General features: G+C 43.8%; 1 protein-coding gene across 3 annotated transcripts in view; it reads right to left on the bottom strand.

Annotated features, from left to right (window-relative positions):
- Positions 1-684: 684 nt before the first annotated feature.
- LOC138971368 (cytochrome P450 2K6-like) overlaps positions 685-26,957 on the bottom strand; it is a 27,579-nt gene continuing 1,306 nt past the window's right edge. The window contains exons 1-6 of one of the 3 annotated variants that reach the window (XM_070344096.1): positions 25,908-26,129; positions 11,258-11,684; positions 4,746-5,082; positions 3,732-3,928; positions 2,606-3,049; positions 685-2,141 (exon numbers count right to left, since the gene is read on the bottom strand). In XM_070344096.1, the coding sequence (XP_070200197.1) occupies positions 1,954-2,141; positions 2,606-3,049; positions 3,732-3,928; positions 4,746-5,082; positions 11,258-11,516 (1,425 nt within the window). In that variant the 5' untranslated portion in view covers positions 11,517-11,684; positions 25,908-26,129 and the 3' untranslated portion in view covers positions 685-1,953. Of the gene's footprint in view, positions 2,142-2,605; positions 3,050-3,731; positions 3,929-4,745; positions 5,083-11,257; positions 11,685-25,617; positions 25,842-25,907; positions 26,130-26,957 lie in introns of those variants that run through there. The other 2 variants (XM_070344097.1, XM_070344098.1) reach the window with 2 other exon arrangements.

The raw sequence follows: 26,957 nt of genomic DNA, 5'->3' as shown, positions 1-26,957 counted from the left end.
CGGTCCACGCTATCGCTCATGGTCTCTCTGACAGGATGCGTAATTACTGCGCGGAATCTATCAAAAAAAGAATACAGAGTTATCTCCCAACTGAGACGAAAGTGATTGCAGATTGGCCGACTTGGACAGTGATCTCTGTTCTGTTCATCACAGTTATGATAAAGACATCGTTCTAAGGTAAAAACAAGTCGAAATGCTGAGACTGCTGTGGGAAGGAGACCGTGATATTGTTGCATCACTCCCAACTGGTTACGGAAACAAGTACCGTCTGCTTCGTAGCCAAAGTTGATTACCACGTGACACTTTTGCCATATTTAGAGTTGTTTGCACAGCAAATACACCCGCGAAAGATAGCTCGCTTGGAACTGTCTTGCATATCAATTCCTTTGTAATTTAAAAATTACACAACACCATGAAAAATCATTATCGACGATCGCGAATCTGCTTATATCAATAACACATTACGAAAAGCTCTAAATATGTAAAATAACAAAAAATCGATTTCCTCTCCAGAGAAGGAAAACCAAGGCATCCTGTCAGGGATGAAATGAGATCCGAAGGGAAGTAACTCATTTTGACCTGAGTTCAGGATGTGTGCACATAAGAACACATACACTTAAAGTTAAACACTCACACACTCACATACACTCTCTCAATGAATAAGTTCAGAACAACAAAGCTAGATTCAAGCTTGCTTACAAATTTCTATTTAAAAAGGCACAAACATCTTTTTCTATTTTAAAAGGCACAAGTCATGTTGTTAATGCAAATGACATGTAAAATATAAAATACATCTAGTCCAACATGCTTCATAAACATCCTACAATGATGTTCAATGGTTTGTGGAGTTGATAAATATACCAAACATCTACTACACTTGGCCGTGTAAATTGTGAAGATGTTCCTATATAATCCTGGTATATGATCGTGAGTTTGTTATTAGTTCAAATAGTTCTGTAACAAGTGTTCCAAAAGTGTGTGTTCTGGTCATCGACTTTACAACCCGTAGTGTACTGTGAGAGTCCCAAGGGTGTCTGTCTCCATACATCCATCACATGGTTAGCCAGTGCTCCAAAAGTGTACTTGATCTCCGCCATTCATTTGAACAAAATTCTGGCAGTGTTGTAAGCGTGTCTGTTCTCATCCATTCTGTTTCCGTCAATCTCACATCAACATGTCACGCCTGTGTTCAAAAGGCATGAGGTTTCTTCATCATTCACTTGACGACAGTTGTGCTTTGTCAATGTTCCAAGAGTGTCTGTTCTCAGAAAATTAACCGGAGCTACCAACCTCTTGTGAAGACTCAACTGTAACAATGTGGACTGAATCAGTTTTAAGTGTAGTAAACTATGTTTAAGTTTACATTTTTTTTAAATTCAACAATATACAACGGCCGACATTTATGCTATTCCAAACAAGAATATACATTTTCAATAACTTTATTCAGACCGAAAAAAAACACACACACAAAAACAAAAACAGCAGGAACTAATGCCCATCACTGATTAGAAAGTGTCCGCAGTGGCACTTTTTAGACACCATCCTTTGTGATTGCCGACACACAGTAAGAAGTAGACGTGAGTACCCGAACTCGATACTACTTGTCTCCGAAAACCCTCGAAAACCTCCGAAAACCCCTGAAAACTTCCCAGGACTCGCAACGAAGAGGGGCACTTGTTAACTTGCCGAATTGTTTATTAGAGCGCAACGATTTTTTTTGTCTTGGCCTAACAGCGTAGTAATTTCTGCTGCAAAGTACTTTCGTACGCTGAAAACGTAACAGTCGGCAGCTCTGCACAACCCGCATGATCTAAAAGTACGAGTGTTCTCGTCATCTACTAGACAGCTGTTGTTTTCTGTTAATGTCCCAAACATGTGCGTTCTCTCCATTCACCTCACAACATAAAGGCGGTCGTGTTGTTATCCACCAATTCTTGCCATCCCGCCACAACCTCACGTGTTTTGCCAGTGTTCGAGAACACAAGCGAACGGTAGCAGACGACGCACCACCCTCATCTGCGTGTCGAAGGGAGGAGGCTGAGTGGGATCCTCCGCTCGGAACCTGAAGGTGGACACCAGCCTGGCCATAAAGAGGAACAGCTCGATCTCCGCCAGGTTGTAACCCACGCACAGTCTTTCGCCTGAAACAGCGGAATAGTGATTTAACACATGTCTTATTACATATTCATGGGATTTATAATTTTATAAGTACAGTAATACAAAGACCAAATGATACTGTACTCAAGTGTTAGACGAAGACGATACGAATAACAAAGCATGACGTTTAGACCACTAGGGTCTTCCTCAGGCACAAAACATAGAAAAAAGAAGAAGACAGACGACAGAACAAAAAGAAGATCTACAGATTAACGATTCTGTTTTACTCACAGGTATTGGTCTGGTGTGTGTGTGTGTGGGGGGGGGGGGGGGCATGGCCCCGGAGCCCTCTCGGAGGTTCAAGCTTCGCGCCCTCAATTAAACGCTTCGCGTCGTCGATCTGTTCCTAAAACAAATTTGGAAACCCCCCCTTGAAAATGATGTGATCCGCCCCTGACCTGACACCCCGGCCCCTCCCCAACCCCCTTCCACGCTTAACTCAACTCACCAACGCCAAAGGGTCTGTAGCTGCGAGGCCGGACGACCTTGCCCTCCGCGTTGATGTGCCTCTCGGGCTGGAACAGCTCGGGCTTCTTGTAGAAGCGAGAGTCCCTGTGCATGCTGTAGATGCTCGCCATGACGAACACGTCCTGGGGGATCTCGTATTGCTCGTCGATCACCACGTCTTCGGTGGTCACGTGCGGCAAGGAAGAAGGAGTCACGGAACCCAGTCTCAGCACCTCGATCAGCGTGGCCTGGGTGTAAGGGAACTGCTCGCGGTTGGCCCAGGTGATGCCGTGTCCGCCAGCAACGACCTGGTCGATCTCGGTCTTCACCTTGGCCTGAACCTCGGGGTGGTGCATGAGGTAGAGGAAGGCGAACTCCAGGGCGGAGAGGGAGGAGGTGACGCCGCCGTTGAAGAGGTCCATGACGGACTGCATCAGTTCTTTGTCTGTGAAGTGGGAAAAATGTCAAGGTTGATCAAGGTCGACTAGGTTTTAAGCGTCAGCTCTTTTATCTGTTGCGGAACTTAATGTCAAGGTCTGTTAAGGTCAAGGTCTTTTGCGTCAGCTTTGTTTCTTAGTGGGAATACATGTCAAGGTCAACCTAGGACAAGGTGTACTTATATAACATCCTCACCTCCTTGAACCCGTGCCGTATTGTATGTTGAAAAGATATTCCCGCAATGACTTGACGAGTAGAGAAAAAACAGTACGGAGATAGTACTTTTGTTTGCGCTTTACTCTACTGTGTTCTATTGTACTTAATGAGCTATATTGTGTTTGCATAGAAATGCCATGGGTACTACGCTGTATGTGCTAAGCATGGTACTGAATTTCACTGAACCCATCTTGAAAGTTTCCAAAAATTGTACAGGGATGGTGTTTTGACGGCGACAATCGGCAGAACTCGGGAACTTCTTTAAAACGAAAACGTTGTTCTGTCATTTTGGCAGCAGGGTCTGCCGACTTTTTTTTCTCCACACGATGGGTGAAAAGTGACACCAAGTTAAAAAGTCTGCTTTAAACTTGAAAAAATGGTCAGAACTTTAATGGCACTTTTGTCAAATTTGTCGACGTAAATACATCCTAGCAATTGCATTCCCGATTGTGTAGCGTGACGTGTTTTCTTACCAAATTCCTCGCTCTTGTTGGCGTATTCCTCCGACGTGAGGAGTTGATCCAGCAGTGCGTTAGGATTGGGTTGTCCACCGTTTTTGGCTAGCGCTGCTCTGCGGCGACTTATCCACCCTCGCAACAGCCCTTGCATGGCCTCGCTCATCTTGAACATGTCGGGGATCGTGCGGCCACTGACGGCTTCGAGGGGACGTCTGCAATGTTGAATAATTCAGAACATTACTTTGTCAATGAAATTTGCACCTGATTAAGTAAGAGCAGAGACATATATATAAATCTTAAGCCGACTTAGGTCGACCAAATGTCGCCCTAAAGCCCCCATTTTACAACACTTTCGATTTAGGGCGACCAAAAGTCGGTCGCCCTAAGTTTTGGCGTCTTTTCTCCAATTTTTTTGGCCTGACAACACTGACCCCATGCACTATCGAGGAGACATGCAGTGCCTACCGTTTCTTGCTTGTAAATCGCACGAAGTTGGGATTTACCGTTTGAGCACAAAATTGAATAAGTGATTTTGAGACTTAGGCCGTCCTTTGCAAAAAAGGGTCTTTAGACAACCACGATACTTATACAAATATTTTTTTAACCGAGTGTAAACATATCATCATCATTAAGGCGACGATGTTAAACACCTATATCTTAATCTTGACTGATTTTCAGAGTCAATTCTTGACTGTTGGGTGTAGGTCACTTAGCAAATGTAATTACAAAATTTAGTTAATATTGCTTTAAAATCAACGGATATAGCACTGGTTGCCATAAAACCCCTTTTTACAATGGTCGCCCTACACGCATGCACACAAACACGGACACATACAGGCACCCGTTAACACCCACACACATATACATGCACGCACGCATGCACGCACGCAAGCACGCACAACAATTGATAGCCAACGACGTTCTAACCTTGTGACTTGAATAGCAGTTAAAACTCAGGAGTTTTAACCCAATAGTCGCTAACACCATTTTAAACTTCCCACTGCTTTTGAATACTGGTCCAAGTCTCACCTAAACTTTTTGACCTTGAGGAACATCTGGGTGGACTTGGAGGTCAGGTCGACCTCCTCAAGGTTGCGCATCTGCTGCAGCAGCACCGCCATTTCTTCCCCGTCACGTGGCACAGGCTCGCCGAGCAGCAGCGCCACCAAGCGGCTGGAAAGGGCAGGTAACAAGAGCGTGTCGATCTCCAGAGGGCTGCCCAGGTGGTCCGAGAACTGAGAGACGAGGAAGTCGACCTCGTTGTTGATGATGGCCTCGTAGGGTTCGTTGATAGAGGCCCGCCACATGGCTCGCATGAAGGCATTGCGGTTCTCCCGCCATTTCTTTCCTTGCCCGAACAACAGACCTGTGAGAAGGATAAGTAGGTACGTAGTCTTTAGCGTTGGAAGGATGATAATCATGCAGTATAAGATTACTAGAAGCACGTTAATCTGTTTTCTGTGATGGAGGCTCGGCAGCTAGTAGGGGAAGTGTCCCGAATATGGATCACTTTTTGTTTCACGCTGAGCACTTGCTTGTTTCTTGCGAAGCAGAGTTTCCAACATGTTGTGCTTGGTAGTTGTTCTCCGGGCTTTAGTTATGTCCATATCAGGAACCCTTCCCCTATTTGTGAAGGGATCATATTAACTATAGTTGCATTCGTCTCACTCGTTGGGCAAACCGTCACTGAGACTCTTGGGAGACTACACGACATGAATGACAAGACAAGGCAAGACAAGTCAAGAGACTGAAGAGAATAGTTTATAGTTTACCGATTGGGCCATTGGCACCTGCGGGAAAGAGTGAACTTGATACCGTACTGACGTGGCAACGTTTTTCTCCCCAGGCGGAGAGGAAGAGGATCAGAGCAAGGGTTGAATTAAGAGTTGGACAATGCAGACAATGTAAGTTTTACTTCAATGGAATTAGTTCCACTTTATACTCTCTCCACTGTGCCGGACTATGTTTGGTTCCTATGATGGGAATAGCGCAACATTTTCTCTCTTTTGCTACATGGCACAAGGGAAAGTAATTTAATTACGGACCTTCCACCATCTTTCTTCTTGGTCGCGTGGTCGGTTGGTGCAGCCGCTTGATGGAATGCATATGGTAGCGATGAAATGTGGGTAATGAAGTATTCAGTGGACTGTTTGTTTACTGTCAGGGCGGAGAACAGCCATATGCAGAAGATCCACGCTTGGGGAAAGAAACCGCAGAAGCAAGGTGGTATGCGGCAGTGCCAACACAATAATTATGATGTGAAAGATGAAACACGAACGCACACACGCACACACGCACGGCACGCATCCACCCAAGCACACACACACAAAAACACACACACACACACAAACAAACACACACACACACACGCACACACACACACACACACGCACACACACACAAACACACCAACAAACACACACACCAACAAACACAGACACACACCAACAAACACACACACACACACAAACACACACACAACACAACACGACACCCACACACACACACACAACACACACACCGTCACACACACACACACACCACACACACACCACACACACAACTTCACACACACTGACACACAAACAACTTCACACACACACACACACACACACACACACACACACCACTACGAGGGTGGCGGAAGGGAGTAGCCCGTTATTATGTAGTAGAACTGTAGCAAATGTATTTATATTGGGCAGTTCACTCAGTTTGGGTTCCGAGATAACGACCTTTATCAGGAGTAATAAACGCTGGTGCACGGAAGCTGTCGTTGTCAAGTAGGTTATTTCCGCTTCCGCAAAGTCATTACTTCGCACTGACAGACACCTGACGTCTTGTATGTGAAACTAAAACTATCTAAAGTATCTTCTCTCTGTTTCTGTCTCTGTCTCTGTCTCTCTGTCTCTGTCTCTCTGTCTCTGTTTCTGTCTCTGTCTCCTCTGTCTCTGTCTCTGTCTCTGTCAGTCACTCTGTCTCTCTGTCTCTCCATTGGTGGGACTGAAACATGTCATCATTGAATCCTGAAAAACCAGACGAACCTAACAAAAATAAAAACAAAAAGAGAAAAAAGAGGTCATAAAAATCGAATCCGGATTTCCGGCATATACCGGAAGAATCCCACCCATGCTCTCTCTCTCTCTCTCTCTCTTCCCCACCCCATCTTGGAAAATCCAAACGCAATCCGCTTTGTTCGATTTTATGGGCTTGGACGATAGAGAAAAATAAGACTAAAAAGCAAAAGCTGGAGTCCAGTCTGGACGAAAATGCTATCAAGAACGCAGAATTGATTTTGTCTGCGTTTTTGTTGTTGCCGTAAGCGCCATGTTTATCGGAGCAGGAAACTCTTCCAGAGTGAGGCCCCTTCGTTGATGCATGTCAACAAGCCAGATGTGCGAGAAGCGAAATTGTGCCGCAACTTAAGTTTTAGCTCGACACGGGAGTGCACAATGGAAAGTCGTTGCTGTTTTTCACTTTATTTGACATGTCACGTCTTGTGAGCAAAAGGTGTTGGTTACGGCTGTGCATGCTGTCAGTGTTCATTATTTGATTTCAATAGCCTTGACCCACAAGTCAGCAGCGAATGTGATAAACGGGTTATCTCCCCTGAAAAGCGAAGCAAGCTTCGAAGATGGCGACGATGGAAAAGAGAACTGTGAGCGAACTGCGAAAGGTGTGTGTGGGTGATGTGTGTCAGTGTGTGTGTATATGCGCGTGCTGTGTGTGATGTGTGTATGCGCGTGCTGTGTGTGTGTGTGGCTGTGCTTGCGTGAGCTTGTGTGTGTGTGTGTGTATTTGTGTGAGAGAGAGAGAGAGAGAGCGAGCGATAGTGAGAGTAGGGTATGGTTGTTGGTGAAAGTTGAGTTGGACGCTGGGGTTGGGCGGGTGTGTGTGTCAGAGAGGGTTGTGTGTGTGGGGGGGTGGACTGCGTGTGTGTGTTTATTTGTGTGTGTGAGGGTTGTGTGTGTGTGTTGGGGGGGGGGGGTTGACTGCGTGTGTGTGTTTATTTGTGTGTGTGAGGGTTGTGTGTGTGTGTGTGTGTGTGAGTGTTTGTGTGTGAGTGTTTGTGTGTGGTGTGTGTGTGCCTTTCGCCTTGTATTGAGGAAATTAAACTGCGTTTGCGTATTATGTGTGTGTTTGCAAGCGTGCGTGTATGTTAGGCATATCTCAGTAGGTGTGTGTATGTGCGCGTACGTGCAATGTGTGTGCGTGCGCGCGTGTGTTTGCGTATGTATGTATGTCTGTGTGTGTGTTTGTGTGTGTGTGTGCGCGTGTGTGTGTGTGTGTGTGTGTGTGTGTGTGTGTGAGAGAGAGATAAACAAACTATCAAGAACAAAACAAAACTGAACAAGCGAAATGTTTCCCCCCCAACTCTGATTATTGCTTGTTTCGGAGACGACTGTGATTTTGACTTTTTGAGTAAGCCTACACGAACACACAAGCTCAATACAGCCGGCAACAAGTTCGCCGGTCGGGGCAGTGAAATACTATTTCAAATAGATCTATTTCACTAAGAATGTCAATGGATATAGGGCAACATACTTATTTTTTAAATCAGTGATTGATTAGATCGTCATATTTTTGTGACACTGAGACCAAACCATCAAAAAATTAGCAATAGGCCTTGAATCAAAGTCGTGCGAGATCTGACCTTGCTGCAAATGTACGTGTACGACTTGATTGTGTTGACGTTCAACTGGTAAGCTGGGCGATTGCAGGCTTTTATCCAGCGAAGGCAGCGATCTAGATGGTACAGATGCTTTCCCGGTTTCACAAAAGGGATGAATTTCACGCCAACACAGCGTTCAGGATACCTATCATCCGTTTTACATTGTCCCCAAGCACAGCGCTTGTTAGGCGGCATTTGTGTGTGTTTGCTTCCTAAAACAAGGGAAGTAACTCCCAGAGCCTCGATATGTGGATATGGTTAATTACCCAGCACCGTCAGTTTTCCTTTGTCTTTGAGGCAGGTTGGAGACCGATAAACATGGCGCTTACGGCAACAAAAAAACGCAGAAAAAATCAATTCTGTGTTCTTGATAGCATTTTCGTCCAGACTGGACTCCAGCTTTTGCTTTTCTTATTTTTCTCTATCGTCCAAGCCCATAAAATCGAACAAAGCGGATTGCGTTTGGATTTCCCTCTTTGAGATGACTGAGATTGCCCCCCTTGGATCGTTCCGTGCCAAGGCCAGTTTCAGTACTGGCCGGGTGTCCAAGATGTTCCCCACCCCCTCAGTCTCTCTCTCACTCTTCAGTCGAGCCGGTGTGTGTGTGTGTGTGTGTGTGCGTGTGTCAGTGTGTGTGCGTGTGTGTGTGTGCGTGTGTGTGTGTGTGTGTGTGTGTGTGCGTGTGTGTGTGTGTGTGTGTGTGTGTGTGTGTGTGTGTGTGTGTGTGTGTATGTGTGTGTGCGCGTGCCGCGTGCGGGTTTGTGAGCATGACCCACACACCCCTAGGACTGCTGGACGCAGGCGGAACTATGATTTGGAATACCCACACTAGTGTAACGATACAAAGCCCGTTGAGAAGCGGGGGCCATATGGGCTGAGACTCAACTGAAATGTTCAATCGATAGCAACTGAGGTCACAATGAAGCACCGTTAAGAATGACACTTTGCTCAACTTGAACGGTGCTGGGTGTTACGTTCTGCTTGTAGGCTCCTTGACCTCTCTTTTGAAGAAAACATAGCGTCGGGTCTACGTGTGTTCAGTGTGTGGAGAGGTTCTGAGGGAGAGTACTGAACGGTAGTGGCATACTTTCGAGAGGAGAATTGACACTAGGCCAGTCAGACACTGTAACACACACACACACACACACACACACACACACACACACACACACACACACACACACACACACACGCACACACACACACCGCAGACATACACACAATCACCGGCACACACACACACACACACACACACACACACACACACACACAGTCGTTGTTTCAAGTCAACCAGCAAACTTTGGCAACATATCACTCACCGTGACTACACCAGATTGGTGGAATTCGTGTACAATTCTTTTCTACAAAATAAAAGAAACAATTAGCTTTTTATATAATGTGTCTAATGAATGTTTGCGTTTCATGACAATAAAATGTATTCTCATTCTAAATCCAAGCACACAAAATGTCGGCAGTCTTTGTATAAAAACTCAAAACTTTTGCAACTGAACGTTACCCACGATACTTTGGAACATGTTGTCAGCTGTGATCCAGACTAAACAGACGTGAACTATACATACACACTGACATACGCGTGCCTGTCTGGCATTTACCGTAACGGGTTGCCTAAGATCTCATTATCATTCCTTTCAAAGCGGCGTGGCTGTGTCTTTTATGTTGTGCATAGAGAGAGAGAGAATCAGAAGCCGCGATCGGTGCGTAGAGAAGGTTGATGAGATTTAGCCTACTAAACGCAGAAGTAAACAGAAGAAGAAACAAGTCGCGTAAGGCGAAATTACTACATTTAGTCAAGCTGTGGAACTCACAGAATGAAACTGAACGTAGTCCGCCGCTAGTGCAAAAGGCAGTGAAAGTGACGAGCCTGTTTGGCGCGGTAGCGGTTGCGCTGTGCTTCATAGCACGCTTTACTGTACCTCTCTTCGTTTTAACTTTCTGATCGTGTTTTTAATCCAAACATATCATATCTATATGTTTTTGGAATCAGGAACCGACAATTGTTTTTAAATTGATTTCGAAAATTTAATTTTGATCATAATTTTAATTTTTTTAATTTTCAGAGCTTGTTTTTAATCCAAATATAACATATTTATATGTTTTTGGAATCAAGAAATGATGAAATTTGGATCGTTTTATAAAACATTGGTTTTTTTTTTACAATTTTCAGATTTTTAATGACCAAAGTCATTAATTAATTTTTAAGCCACCAAGCTGAAATGCAATACCGAAGTCCGGCCTTCGTCGAAGATTGCTTTGCCAAAATGTCAATCAATTTGATTGAAAAATGAGGGTGTGACAGTGCCGCCTCAACTTTTACAAAAAGACGGATATGACGTCATCAAAGACATTTATCGAAAAAAAGGTCCAGGGATATCATTCCCAGGAACTCTCATGTCAAATGTCATAAAGATCGGTCCAGTAGTTTAATCTGAATCGCTCTACACACACACACACGCACAGACAGACAGACAGACAGACAGACACACACACACACACACACACACATACACCACGACCCCCGTCTCGATTCCCCCTCTACGTTAAAACATTTAGTCAAAACTTGACTAAATGTAAAAAAAAAGAAGAAAAAGAAGAAGAAAATGAGAAGAAGAAGAAGAAAGAAAGAAAGAAGAAGAAGACTGAAGAAGCACAAGTAGAGGAAAAAGAATAAGAACAACAAGAACAAGAACAAGAACAAACAAAACAAAACTTGACTAAATGTAAAAACTACAACGACGGCACCAATCCAATCAAATCACACAGACCTCTCCAACACACAATTTCACCATCTCATCCTCAATAAAATTACTCCATCCCTCCCTCTCAAAAGACATCTTAAGTTAGCCCAACTCACCATTAGCAATAGCAGCAGGACCTTCTGGTCGACCAAGGAAGGCAGCGCCTTTCTTTTCCATGTACTCCTCGACGAGCTCGATCGTGTTGAGGTACACCAGCTGGTTGGGTCCAATCCTCACGCTGTAGATCGGCCCGTACTCCTTCGTCCATTCCAGGTTCGTCTCTGGACCCTTCCACTTCAAGGCAGCTCCTAACACGGGGATGCCGGCAGGCCCTCCTGGGAGACCTTGCTTGGTTGCAGAACTGCACGACGTCATCTTGCTGAGGCGATAGAGGCTGGAGACTGATTTGAGCAGACTGACTTTACTAGTATTGCTGGTGGTCGAGGGGATACTGCTGAGTTTTGTCAAACTGAGCTCGAGAGAAGAGTCTGCTGGAACTGTTTCGGTGTGGTTAGTTGTAGTTCAGTGCTGAAGTTGAAGAAGCTTGAAACAGAAATTGATGGAACTATTTTAACTGTAAAATGTATTGCGAGGTTGTAAACGCTTGAGAGCAAAGTCGACGTTTGCAAAATGATCAAGTCGTATTTCCCGACAGTTTTAGTCGGTATCCAATGATACACTTTCACCAGAAAGAGTATAGCCTGGTGTATTACGCAGAGCAATAGTGCGTATGCAGATAGATTCTCAGTTATCACCAGAATATGTCTGAAAGTAACTGAAAATTTAGACCATCATTCACCAGGATGAAACTTGATTTCAGAGGACAGCACGTTTCGCCCTGCAGTCCGGACTAACGATCTAACAGCGAATGACAAGAAGAAGAAACTCGAATTCAAGTGCTTGTGAATGGAGAACAATTGTGCAAAAAGATCACAGCGAGAATGTTTGCATCACGGCGAGCAGTTCCTCACAATCCTCGCTCCCAGCTATACCACGCGTTCTGACATTGTGCTTGGAACATATTATAGGCACTCACTTTTAATATACATGCACAAAGTCGTGCGCAGTTGGCCACGCAAAGACACCCACATTAAAAAACCACAACACTACTCCCCTTTCTTCCCCGCCCCCCTCTTTTTGTGTGTGTGCCTGACAAAACGGTGGCATGTTAAGTACTGCATGACGACAAAGCCGAGCGATGCATCAAATTTTCACACACTGTCAGTCACAGGATTGTCAGTCTTGCTTTTACTATACTGTTCAAAAAAAGAAACGCATAGTTGCTACTTGCCAAATTTGTTTTATTTTTCGAAAAAATTAACAGAAAATCCAATATTTAGATTATTTGTTTGAAATTTGGTATGGACACAGTTGAATGCACACACAGTTCATTTGCATCTTCAAATCAATCAGTCAATCAATACGATTGGGTGCCGAGGCTGTCAAGTCAGTAGGGGGTGTGACTGCCTTGAGCAGCAACAACTGCCCGGCACCTTCTGGGCATGGACTGGATCAGATGCCGGATATCTTGTTGTGGGATGGTGTCCCACTCCTCCTGAAGTGCCTGCAATAGATCGCGGTGATTTGCCGGCGCTTCTTCTCGCCTGCGCACACGTCTGTCCAATTCATCCCAGAGGTGTTCTATCGGGTTCATGTCTGGCGACATGGATGGCCAGGGAAGCACCTGGACATGGTGGTCGGTGAGGAACTGGGTGGTGAGTCGTGCTGTGTGCGGGCGAGCGTTGTCCTGCTGGAATATGGCATCCTGGTCAGCCAGAAGAGGAAGGGCGTGTGGGCGCAGAATTTCCTCCACGTATCGCTGGGCAGTTATGCGCCCTTGGACGTGCACCAGGGTGCTCCTTCCAGCGGTATTGATCGCCCCCCACACCATGACGCCTCCACCCCCATGAACGGGTGCCTCATCCACACAGTTGGGCGCGTAACGTTCGTTTACTCTCCGGTAGACCCTCCTCCGACCATCCTGTCGCTGGAGCAGGAAGTAGGACTCGTCGCTGAACCACACGTGTCTCCAGTGATTCCGGACGGTCCAGCGAAGGTGCTGGTTGCCCCACTGCACTCGGTTCTGGCGATGGCGGCGGGTGAGGACAGCTCCTCTGTGAGGTCTGCGAGCTCTCAAACCAGCTTCATGCAGGCGGTTCCGCACGGTCTGGTCCGATAATCGGTGTGGCCCGGGGAGAGCCTGGACAGAAGATGAGGCCGACAGGAAACGATTCCGGAGGTGGCGGAGCCGTATGAAGCGGTCGTGAGCAGCAGTTGTCGCCCTTGGTCTTCCCGCTCGTGGCAAGTCAGCAACGGAGCCAGTGGCTTGAAACCTGACCCACAGTCTACTGATGGTGCTCTGGGACACGTGGAAGTGCCTGGCGATTGCACTTTGACTTTGGCCTGCTTGTAAACGACCCAATGCAATTTGGCGGTCTTCTCTGCTCAATCGGGCCATCTTTCGTCGCTGAATTGTCGTCTGATTTCTTTGTGGCGAACAATCCGCTTTTATGGGTTTTGGAAGACATGGTGAGAGCTCAATATTCCCCGAGTTTCACGAGATTACACTGAAGCATGACGAGTGGTCATGCCAAATGAGCAATTTTGACATTGTAGCCTCTGATAACGCATGTGTCACGTGCAGAGCTCACTTGTGGCAATGGACGATAGGTCGACGACCAGATAAACATTTTCTGCAGTTTGGTGGATATCCTTGTAGCCATATAACTAAATTAACAAAATATTACAAGCTATGCGTTTCTTTTTTTGAACAGTATAAAAGTAGCTCCGATTGGTTCATATAGCCTAGCGAATGGTGCATCGCGAAACAGGACTGGTTATCTCCGAAGCGCGCGCGTGGAAACAATGACGCGCCGTTACTCATTGGCTACTCCGTATCCGATATCATGAATGAGTACGACGGATTCAGTTCCGTTCACATGGCTTTGCCACGGTAGCGTTCCACAGGTACAGTCCTTCCCATGTTAACGATGCGGCTCATCATCATAAATATGTCCAGGCTTTTACCCGTGAAAACAGTACAGCACGTACATATCAGAAATGACCACGCTTTTGCCTTGGGTAAGACCCTCTCTCCATTTTACTGAAATGGACATGTATACAAAAAATCAACGGCCTCTGCGCGGCATTCTGTGCAGAGTGGATTATTTTTAATTTATCATGAATTATCTTACCTATCGACAGTATAAAGTGTCCGTAAAGTTATCAGCCAGTTCACACACATCCCGCTCCGCACAGAGAGCACCCTAGCTGTTGATGTATGGTATAGGTCCAAGTGGAGGGATGGTCTTATTGTCAGATCTAAGATGGTAAGCCGAGTATTGTTTACACGGTAGGGACAGTGCCTTTCAATATGTGGCATAGAAGTAGGCCAAACCACAGCCTTACTCTACTGCGTTGATTTGTCAATAACGTCCTCAAATGAAAGGGTGATACATAGGACTATTTTTTAGCTGTGGGTCTTTCCTTGTTTCCAAGCTACAAAAGATTTAAGGACTCTAGGAAAACAGCTTGATCTGTGCTATCGTCTTCATCGTGGACCTTTTTGTTTTGTCGTCGTCGTCATCATCATCATCATCATAATCATCATCATCATCATCATCATCATCATCATCATCATCATCATCATCATCATCATCATCATTATCATCATCCATGTTGCCTCCGAAAACGGAGTATGACTATCCACATAAACAGCTGGGGAAAAAACAGGAGGGTAAAAAGCCCACTCATGCTATAAAAACAACAACACCCCAACAACAATAAATGCACAGCGAAGTTGCAGCCAACCAAAGCAGAAGAAGAAGAAGTAGAGATGTAAAGGAAATCTTTTCTGTTTCAGAGAAGGAGCTGTGGGCTTTGCAATAAGGAGGTTGTGTGTGTGTGCGAGTGTGTGTGCGTGTGTGTTTGCGTGAATGCGTGCTTGTGTGCGTGCGTGCGTGGGTGCGTGCGTGAGTGTATGTGTGTGTGTGTGTGTTTTTGTGTTTGTGTTTGTGTGTGTGTGTGTGTGTGTGTGTGTGTGTGTGTGTGTGTGTGTGTGTGTGAGAGAGACAGACAGACAGACAGACAGACAGACAGACAAACACACTCATCAATCAAGAACTTATTCACTGTACTGACACCAGCATACACCACCGTGCTTCTACAAGTAAGCTTACATCAGGCAATTTTGTCTAGTAACATAGCCCGGCGCAGATAATTTCTAACAAAAGACCCCATTGTGCATGTACACACACCTCTCCTTCTTTCTTTTTGTGTGTTGTGTCAAATCTTTTAACGTCTTGTATCCCCCAAATCCTCTCCCCTGCTTTGGGCGACGAGCGAGCGACACATGCAGCAGCGATCAAGCGGGTCACTGTTATTGAGATTGGGCTTTTTTTCATTTTTATTTTTGTAAGTGGGACTGTCATTTCCTTATCAACATTTCCCCTCCCAGGTCCCGTTGTACACACCCAACACCTCCCTTCCCCTCACCCCCCCCCCCACCCCTCCCCACTGACTTCCCTCGCCTCTAACCGTTACCCGGATACGAATTCAAGTTGTTGCATTGTTGGATATGAAGTGAATGAGAAAAAGGTGACATATGGGAAAAAAAAAATGTTAGGGTTCAGACAAAACTTTATCCAGTTTCGATACAGTGACACATGTACAATATATGACAGTTTGGATCCGTCTGACTGACTAATTGGTATTTTTTTCCCAAGTTCTGGTGACTATTTGGGACATGAGGTGTTGATACGCTGATCCCTCACCCGTAGCCTCCTCAACAAGTCGCTTTTTTGTGCACATCGAAAATGGGTTTTTAAAAGGTCTGGCTCCTTATGGTCATACTAATTGAATGTTATTAATATTTTTTGTGGGAGAAAGTGCACTCTCTGTACATTACATTTCTGCAAAGAGCTTTTTTTAGTCCCGTTCACTTTAATTTCTTCGTGATTTAAAAAACACCCAACTATGGTGTCTTGTGATTTTGTCAAAACCAGCACATAAAGATAACGGCTTATATTCTCAAGTAAACTTTTTGTACTCTTTTGGGAAATGATTTAATGGGAAGTAGTAAATTGGATTCCAGAATGTAGCAAGCAAAGTACAGGTCAAAGTACTTTTGTATTTTTATAACGCCAATATTTAATTAATGATACATTACTCTATTGCAGGTTTTTTTCAGTTCTAGAAGTACAGAAATACTTCTCAATAATTGAAAACGGCTAAGGAGTTGAAATGTTGTAGGCCATTCATTTTTAGGTCATGGTAAACATATGAACATCAAGTCCCTTGCCAAAAAATGAAACCAGAGGCTTTTTCCCACACCTACCACTTATTATAACATTCGTGCTCGTCATTTTGCATTACCCGCAAACATTGATATCTGCACATTGCAGGGGTTTAAGCAGTAAAAGCTTTGATATTTGTATACTCATAGCCGAACTGAGTGTCACAAATATTATAACCAACATTCAATGACCTTGACCATCACACAAGGTCATAAGCGAGTTCCGCAACTTTGTGAAAATTTCAGTATATTTTGTTTTAATTCAAGAAGAAACAAGTCGCGTAAGGCGAAAATACAACATTTAGTCAAGTAGCTGTCGAACTCACAGAATGAAACTGAACGCAATGCAACGCAGCAAGATAAGACCGTATACTCGTAGCATCGTCAGTCCACCGCTCACGGCATAGGCAGTGAAATTGACAAGAAGAGCGGGGTAGTAGTTGCGCTGGGAAGGATAGCACGCTTTTCTGTACCTCTCTTCGTTTTAACTTTCTGAGCGTGTTTTTAATCCAAACATATCATATCTATATGTTTTTGGAATCAGGAACCGACAAGGAATAAGATGAAAGTGTTTTTAAATTGATTTGGAAAATTTAATTTTGATAATAATTTTTATATATTTAATTTTCAGAGCTTGTTTTTAATCCGAATATAACATATTTATATGTTTTTGGAATCAGCAAATGATGGAGAATAAGATAAACGTAAATTTAGATCGTTTTATAAAAAACATATTTTTTTTACAATTTTCAGATTTTTAATGACCAAAGTCATTAATTAATTTTTAAGCCACCACGCTGAAATGCAATACCGAAGTCCGGGCTTCGTCGAACATTACCCGACCAAAATTTCAACCAATTTGGTTGAAAAATGAGGGCGTGACAGTGCCGCCTCAACTTTCACGAAAAGCCGGATATGACGTCATCAAAGACATTTATCAAAAAAAAGAAAAAAACGTCCGGGGATATCATTCCCAGGAACTCTCATGTCAAATTTCATAAAGATCGGTCCAGTAGTTTAGTCTGAATCGCTCTACACACACACACAGACAGACAGACAGACACACACACACACACACACACACACACACACACACATACACCACGACCCTCGTCTCGATTCCCCCCTCTACGTTAAAACATTTAGTCAAAACTTGACTAAATGTAAAAACCAAACAAACTCCACACTCAGAATGTATATTCTAATCAAATCAGGGTTATAGTATTTATACATAGATTGCATGAAGGAATGCAGCAACAAAAGATCAGTGAACAGAAAAGTTTCGTATGTTTCATGTTGCCCTTCCTTTTAAAGTATTTTTCCGTAGATTCCCTACATAACAGACTAAAGAAACACGGTATTGATTGATGGGTACACCCTTTAATTAACTTCGAGTGTAACAATGTGGGTTGGACGATGAGGTGACCATGGAAGCCTCTTGGGGCTGTTTCTCTGGCTATATTCTAATCGCGATATCATATCTGTATGAACACCAACGAGAACACGTTTTTTGGTGTTCATTGATAGGGACACCCACAGACAGAACAAAGGGACCATGATGACAATGGTTGACAAATTGTTCCGTGACTGTGCATGAGTGCGTGGGGTTACCCCAACAAGCGCGTGTATACGTGTGCGTTTATAAGGTCTCACGACTCGAAACGGACGGTGACAAGACAATCGCCACGACACGCGGGAAGTGCATCCGGCGGAAGCATGGCTTTTCCGGAAATCGTTTGTTGCTCAATGGCTCGACCTGCTCGTGTTACAGTTGGCTCAGCGTTTAATGCTGACGAGAACGAGCGAACCAATCAGAACGACGTTTTGTAAGATTGATAATTAATTGACTGGCTAATGACATGAACATTTTTTTCAAGATAAGTTAATTATTTGTATTATAAGTGTTTATAATCTGTCTGACCACTTTGGGTTGCATTTCTAGTGACGGTAACGTTTTGTTTTGTCATGAATTAAACCTTCCAATAACCTACCATTCTTGTTTTTTTGATTCAAGAAACGATTGATTTCACTGTTATGCAGATTTTGTTGTTATCTCGATTTAATTGATTTTGCACGAAACACATACTTGCAACGAGGACATGTAAATCACACTGACTCACAAAGTTGCATGAGGATCCTAACTCTGTCCAAAGAGATTTGATCTAGGCCAAAAAAAAAAAATTGTCTGTTTCTGGTAACATGGCTAAAAAAAAAGGGTCGGTAGGTCGGGATTTTTATTTTTTTTTATTTTTTTTTTAAACCCCAAATGTAGACCAATAAAACTAACTTTAAAAATCGCGCAAAGAGACTGGATTCACTATACATAGAGACAAGACACTCAACACATTTACAAATCGTCAGCGGACTTTCGTTTTCACACGTTTTTGTTGTTCATTTTCTCACCCTGTCCTTTACCACCCAAAAAAAATAAAAAAAATTTGAGTTTGGAAAAAAAAAGTTTAGGGTCGGCGCCGAAATTTAGGGTCGGTCGGGTGACCAGAAACAGACAATTTTTTTTTTTTTGGCCCTATCTTCCTTTTAAGCATGGAGTTTACCACGTGATCTGAAAAGGGATACAAACGTACAGCGGTCTCGAATAGCATTTAACTACTGAAGAGACGATAAACAATATCAACCAACCAACCAACCAACCAACCAACCAACCAACCAACCAACCAATCACAGTCTCATCACACAGCAACGGAATCTTTCTGTGGAAGTTTTTGCGAAAGAGACTAAAGATGAAGTCAGTCTTTAAATTTCTGTCACGCTGTTGGTATCTATTCACCCCGTATGGTTGTATCAGCAAAGGTAACGTACATGAACAGTGGTATCTGCAATGTGTAACCGCCCTGATATAGCCCTTCGTGGTCGGCTGGGCGTTAAGCAAACAAACAAACAAACAAAATCTGCAATGTGAGGCCCATTTGATGTGTGGACACCTCCCATGAAAGGACACCTTCTGGAGTCCAATTGTCCATTTTCTCACTAAAATATACCTGTCATGAAAGGCCACCTGCAATGTAGGGACACTTTTATCTGGTCCCAAGGGCGTCCTTTCATTGCAGGTACCACCAATAAATCACCCTTCCTTTGCGTACACCCGGCCAAAAACAGAGAGCTGCGTTTCAAATGATACTCGCGCACAAACTTCCTGAAAACGTATACGTAGGTTTGTGTGCTTCATTAATCGTGTTAGTTCATTTCTGTTGAAAACACATTCTGATACTTAACATTTTCTACCCCACCTATGTTGACCAAGTTTTGTTTAGCCGAGACCAGCTGTCACTTAGAATTGTAGAAACTGTGTAGAAACTGTGTATCAACACGCTGGAATGTCAGGCGTTAGATCGACGTTACAGGAAGCAACTGAAGTGACTGTGTGTACGGATATATCCGTACCAGGTCAGATAGAGCCATATGAGTGCGAGACAAAGAGTTAAAGCCAACAGCCTAATTGCCGAGTACAGTTGAAACTAGAACAGTATCGTGCCTCGAAAAAAATGCACGGTGACATTGGTGGAGTTGAAAGTCACACTGACTTCACATTTCCATCCGACACCTGATCACCCTTATTCCTGTGTCTTACTCACAAGCAGGGGATTATTCACTGCAAGACTAGCCGAACGCCCGAACTACCCTTCGGAGGGAGGGGGAAATAGAGAAACAAGAGATGTGTCATTTACCTGTTTTGAGTCATTTTGTAAACCCCCCCCCCCCCCCTCCCGCCTCGAAAAAAACAAAAGAAAGTGAGAAAGAAAGAAAACAATCGCAAGAAAAAACAGAGGCCAGTTGCAAGTTTATTCCTGGTAATTCGATATTAAAATAACTTGTTCAAGTTTTATAATACGATCTGTCGCGCAGTGGTACAGACAGAGTTCTGAATGATTTCAGTGAGGGGTTGATTTAAGAGATAAAGGCACCTCCGCAGTACCCCTGTCCCTATCATGACTGTAACCCCAGGAACAACAAGTCGCGTAAGGCGAAATTACTACATTTAGTCAAGCTGTGGAACTCACAGAATGAAACTGAACGCACTGCATTTTTTTCGCAATGACCGTAGTCCGCCGCTTGTGCATAACGGAGTGAAACTGACGAGCCTGTTCAGCGCGGTAGTGGTTTCGCTGTGCTGCATAGCACGCTTTTCTGTACCTCTCTTCGTTTTAACTTTCTGAACGTGTTTTTAATCCAAACATATCATATCTATATGTTTTTGGAATCAGGAACCGACAAGGAATAAGATGAAAGTGTTTTTAAATTGATTTGGACAATTTAATTTTGATCATAATTTTTATATTTTTAATTTTCAGAGCTTGTTTTTAATCCGAATATAACATATTTATATGTTTTTGGAATCAGCAAATGATGGAAAATAAGATAAACGTAAATTTGGATCGTTTTATAAATTTTTATTTTTTTTTTACAATTTTCAGATTTTTAATGACCAAAGTCATTAATTAATTTTTAAGCCACCAAGCTGAAATGCAATACCGAACCCCGGGCTTCGTCGAAGATTACTTGACCAAAATTTGAACCAATTTGGTTGAAAAATGAGGGCGTGACAGTGCCGCCTCAACTTTCACGAAAAGCCGGATATGACGTCATCAAAGACATTTATCAAAAAAATGAAAAAAACGTTCGGGGATTTCATACCCAGGAACTCTCATGTCAAATTTCATAAAGATCGGTCCAGTAGTTTAGTCTGAATTGCTCTACACACACACACACACACACACACACGCACACACGCACACACGCACGCACATACACCACGACCCTCGTTTCGATTCCCCCTCGATGTTAAAATATTTAGTCAAAACTTGACTAAATATAAAAACCACCCGCTGCTTACCCCCCTCCCCCTCCCCCCTGGCCCCCTAATTGCCACCCACCCTCCTCACGCCATATACACTAAGTCTTTTCCATCAAGTCCTGCGTGCCTCCGTCTTCAAACAAATGCCGGTGTAACACGAAATTTTTACTCCACGAAAAATGTACTCCGGAGTAAATATTTCGTACGAAATTCTTACTCCGAGTACACTTTTCGTACGAGAAAAGAACTCCCCAAGGCACGAAAAAATGACTCCCTCCACGAAATTTTTACTCCCCGTTTTTTTTACTTCCAGTAAAAATCTCATACGCAAGAATGGGATGCGGGCGAAGGGATAATGCCAATAAGTGATCTCGCGCACACGAATGTCGCGCTACCCTCCTTCCACCACCAAGACTAACGTGAGTAAAAATTTCGTACACCTGGCATGGGAAGTTAAAATTGCTTGTGTTGGGGTGAAGTAATTTATTCGTTATTTATTCGTCAGGGGAGTAACATTTTTGTACGAAATGTTTACTCGGAACTCACCTGTCTTGGGGAGTAATTTTCTCGTGTAATGGGGGAGTGCTTTTTTCGTAAAGGGAGTAACTTTTTCGTACGAAATGTTTACTCCGGAGTAAAAATTTTCTCGTTTTACACCGGTGGCTTTAAATCAAACTTTTATCAGTCTTTCAATTGTAATTAATTTTGTGTCGCCAGCGAGACAATTTGGTTGGTTTTTGGTTTGTCATGTCCCTTCAGTCTGGCTATTCCGGACCTCTTCACTGAGTGGGGCTGGAGTGTTTGGATAAGGGTGGAGAGAGAGAGAGAGAGAGAGAGAGAGAGAGAGAGAGAGAGAGAGAGAGTAATCACACACACACACACACACACACACACACACACACACACACACACACACACGGAATTTCGTGTTTATTTTTCAGCATTGCTCTAATATAAGGCCAAAAAAAAAAGAGGTCTGTTTACGGTAACATAGGCCAAAAAAAAATAGGGTCGGTAGGTCGGGATTTTTAATTTTTTTTCTTTTTCTCCAAAAAACCATATTTTTACGTTATTTTGCAAAAAAAACCAAATTTTTTTTTCTTTTTTTTTTCTCCCCCAAATGCCAAAAAAAAATCTAGGGTCACGCGAAAAAAATAGGGTCGGTCGGGTTACCGTAAACAGACTATTTTTTTTGTGGCCTAAGCAGAGACAGATCAGTGGTAACAACTCGTAACGAGTATTGTTTTGGAAAAATGGCAAAAGAGCAAACTTACAGGAGATTCCAAAATATAAGGAAATTGAATTGCTCGTAGCATTTTGTCTGTCAGGTACGATCTCACACACATTTTTCTCCTCTTCTGTACGCTATTTTGTTTCCGAGAAAGACGTTCGTCGGTGTGAGAAAATCATTGATTGTGGGTGCGTGAGAGCGTGGCCGTGGGTGCGTGCATACGTGTGCTTGTGTACGTTTACCACTAAGCCGAGTAAAACAAAATTTATGATGAACCAGACTCCCATTCTGATAATCATCGGTCCATGGCTATCGCCAGTTTCTCTCTGATAGAATGAGACCCGAAGGTAAGTAACTCATTTTTGACCTGAGTTCAGCGTGATGCCAGACTACAAGAAAGAAAAAAAAATAGTCCAGTAGCGCCGCCTGGCTGCAAGACGCCCAGCTTGATCTGATGCCGCAGCCTAGTAACTGCAGCAGTTACAAAAACGGCGCCTCTGCACTATTTTTGTTTGAGAAAGCCCAGATTTGAAGCTCATTCCATCACTTTGATTTGAACAATCACCGTTCTTGCGGTGCGTTTTCGAGCAAAATCGTGCGTGCGTGTAGACTAGATGCAGTAGATTATCTTGAAACGTCAGAGCAATAGTTTCACTTGATGATGTTGCTCAGTTTCAGTGGGACAAACAGCTAATCATATCTGAATCAAATGCCACTGTAACATATCAATGTAAGGGCTCCGCTCACATATCAGTGTAACTTCAGCAGGACAGACGACGCACTGCAGATTATCCCAACCCGTTGCGTGAAAGGAAAACAGGCCAAGTACTCGTCATAATCCCTATCGCGGCATAAATAATAGGCAGTGCGTGGTCTGTGCCGCTGAAACTGCGCAGGTATATTCTGCCCATAAGAGACACTTAGTGACTTACACCGAACAGACACATCCTGCTGCTGAGTTTTGGCAACTGCTTTATCGAGGCCGTCAACCCGCGCAGGCAGTTCGGTTGAGCCTTGTTTCCATGTAATCGAGCTCACAAGCTGTTTTTCCTGCTCGTTATCAGCAGGATAACCTTTCATTCGTGTGCTGTTGTCCCCCACCCCTCCAAACAACCCTCCCCATTCTCCCCTCTACCTCTCCTCTCGCAACGGACAAAAAGGGCGTTGGGGAAATCGCGCACAGTTCACACCAGCTCAGTTCAACCATTTTGTCGTTTAGTGATTGACACATCCGAAAGTTCACTGCAGATTTTCTCCGTAGGAGCACATACATTACTGTAATTATATTGACATTATGGTGGCAGACAAAATAATATAGTTTATCATCATTTCAGCAGCTTTAACTATTATAGCATTATTGTTATAGCTGATCACGCCATCGGGTTCACAGCACTGACGCCTCCATCCAGATTTTAAAGGCACAGTCCTTCCGTCTAAACGATTCGGCTCACCATTTCAGATCCGTCCACGTTTTTTCTTGGGATAAAGTCATCCCTCCGCTTTAATACATACCAAGAATCAACATTCACGATGATTTTTGAGTAGAGTTGAATATAGGCCTATTTTATGAATCATATTCAGATTGCCACTAGCGGCTTTAACATCAATTCACCGAAATCATTCCCACGCTGTAAAGAGAGCCCCGGAATGCTGGTTTTTGGTATGTGTCCAAGCGGAGGGATGGTTTTATTCCACGCAAAATCCACAGCATTTCTCAGACGATGAGCAGGACGGGAAGAACTGTGCCTTGTATAACGGTCATTAGTATACAAACTGGGTCGGTCATTGGCAAATTAACAGTAACATATTAAGCAGTTCTGATGAGGTGTTCAAAAATCATTCATCTTACAGCCAGAGATCACTGATGATGCCAATCGTGCACACCTTACTCACTATCCACGGTAGGCAATCCGTTTGCAGCTGAAAGTTTCGTTTAGTCACTTTCTTAGACGGGTACTTGTAAGTGCCTTTGGTAACAACCAAACCAGTGCCGCCTTCCTCAGAAATCTAAGGCCATCAGAACTTAGACTTGCAGTTATAAAAATAAAAACATGACTACTGCAGCCAGAACTTTGACTTGCAGTTATCAAAACCTTGGCTACTGCAGCCAGAACTTTGACTTCCAGTTATGAAAACATTGGCTACTGCAGCCAGAACTTTGACTTGCAGTTATCAAAACCTTGGCTACTGCAGCCAGAACTTTGACTTGCAGTTACGAAAACATTGGCTACTGCAGCCAGAACTTTGACTTACAGTTATCAAAAACTTGGCTACTGCAGCCAGAAGTGACTTTGACTTGCAGTTATCAAAACATTGGCTGCTGCTGCCACTGAGGATGGTAAATCTGAATTTCATCGTCAATTGAACTTGGACTTGCATATTCCCAGGTGCAGCTGTATGCATGGACATAGTCCCTGAACGATGCACAATGCCACTTCAAGAGCACGGTTGTTCTCAGTCTCAGCTGTCCGTCGCGATATAACCTTGAACGGTTGAAAACGACGTTAAACACCAAATAAAGAAAGTCTCAGCTGTTACACAGATGCTGCCCAGCTCAAGAGCCCGCACAGCTGAACTTCCCTCGTTTAATCCTTATATCCATGGATTTATCATCGTAATTTACAAAATTACAAAATTAACAAAATTAAAGAAACAATTCTTCACGTATAAACCAGTAGGTACTTAAACCACCATCAATCGGCTGTCCCTTTTTTTAATTTAAAAAAATATGTTTTAGAGATAGCCTATGCTGGATAGTGAGTATCATCTTTGACCTGTGGTTTAATAGCTGATTTACCATCAGCGAGGTGAGTGATTCAGACCGGCGTAACTTCGTGTGTGTTTAGTTCTTCATTGAGGGACCTCGGTTTTTCGTCTCATCCGAAAGACTAGCACTTGTGACCCACCACCTAGGTTAGGAAAGGGGGGAGAAAATTGCTAACGCCCCGACCCAGGGTCGAACTCGCAACCTCTCGCTTCCGAGCGCAAGTGCGTTACCACTCGGTTCCAGCGGGCCTTTCTTGTGTTTTCTGAGAATAATACAGAATAATAGACCAGTTCGCAAAACCAGAAATCACCAATTAATTAATTGATTAATTAATATTGCGCCGGGTATCGCAGGCAATGAAATCGTACTCACATGTCAGTTTGCACCGGCTATCCACGAAGTTACTTGATCATGCTCACAATTACAGAACTTCAACACTCTGCTGGTTTTCAATGCGGAAGTAATTTGATAGATGAGAAGGCGCTTGCACTCCACTTGAAACGAGTTACATGATCAGTTGTTCTTTTGAAAACGAGTATAGATCTGCTTCCGTCACTGTACTGCGTAACAACAAAAGAGACATTTTATAGAACAGGAAGGGAATGCCGAAGCAGAAGCTTGGAAAAGCGTCAAGGAAATAAACAGATAAGCGTACTACATACCATAGGTATAAACCCTGAAACACGATGTTCCCGTTGCAAGCAATTTGTAAGGGCTCCAATGCTCCAATGCTCCCTTGCTCTACAAGGCTGGTGGTATGGTGGCCGAACAGATTGTACAGAGAGAATATTTGCTGGTTATCTACAGCCCAGCGGAGAACTGGAAAGTATGGCGTGGCGAAATGATTTACACACGCTTGAGCTAGTCAGTTGAATACACCGTACCGTTAAGGCCAGGGTCTTGATGGGGCGGTAGCCGCAGTCGTAAAGATCGTAGGGTCAAATTAGGGGTTTGTGAGTACAGGCACATGTCGGGACTGACTCATGATTCTGAGGATTGAGAGTTAGACTGAAATGGGAATGGAAGGGGGGGGGGGGGGGGAGATGAATGAGAGAGAAAGCTGGGGGAGGGGGGGGGGGGTGAGTGAGCGAGAGTGAGTGAGCGAGATTGAGAGAGTCCAACAGAGATAGAGAGCGGAGTGAGTGAGAGAGAGTTCGAAAGACTGAGACTGAGGGGGAGAGAGATAGAGAGGAGGGGGGCTTGATGAGCGAGAGTGAGAGAGAAAGAATTAAAGAGAGGGAGGGAGAAAAAGAGAGGGAGAGTTTTTGATTCGGCAAAACTGAATAAGTGCACAATGTGACCAACCCGCACCTACGAAAGAAGAACAAACCATGCACCACCACCACCACATCCAATCCCGGGTGATCGACTTGGAAACAACCACTCGTCAAGTGTTTTTTTTTTCTGGAGTTTTTATTTTTTCTGAAACGAATTGTAAGTAGGTGTCACATGATACATTTGGGGAAACATGCATTTAAACACATGCAGCTAACGGAAACAACTTATACCGGAAATAACCGGGAGTTCTGGCCGGATTCAGAGTGCCGAATTCAAAAGGTCAAGATAACCAGATAAGATTGAGAGGGGATAACAACAGTAGTTTCTTGCAGTGAAACACATTAATTTGTGGCTATTGCGTGTATCTGTCTGAACATTTGACCATGATTGTTGTCAGTGATTTTTGTACCGGGCCTTTCGTCGCGCGTAGTATT

Source organism: Littorina saxatilis, linkage group LG7 (assembly GCF_037325665.1).
Source record: "Littorina saxatilis isolate snail1 linkage group LG7, US_GU_Lsax_2.0, whole genome shotgun sequence".
In the NCBI taxonomy this organism is placed as follows: Eukaryota; Metazoa; Mollusca; class Gastropoda; order Littorinimorpha; family Littorinidae; genus Littorina; species Littorina saxatilis.
The sequence above is the reverse complement of the archived record's forward strand: the minus strand, read 5'-3'. Positions and strand labels throughout refer to the sequence as shown.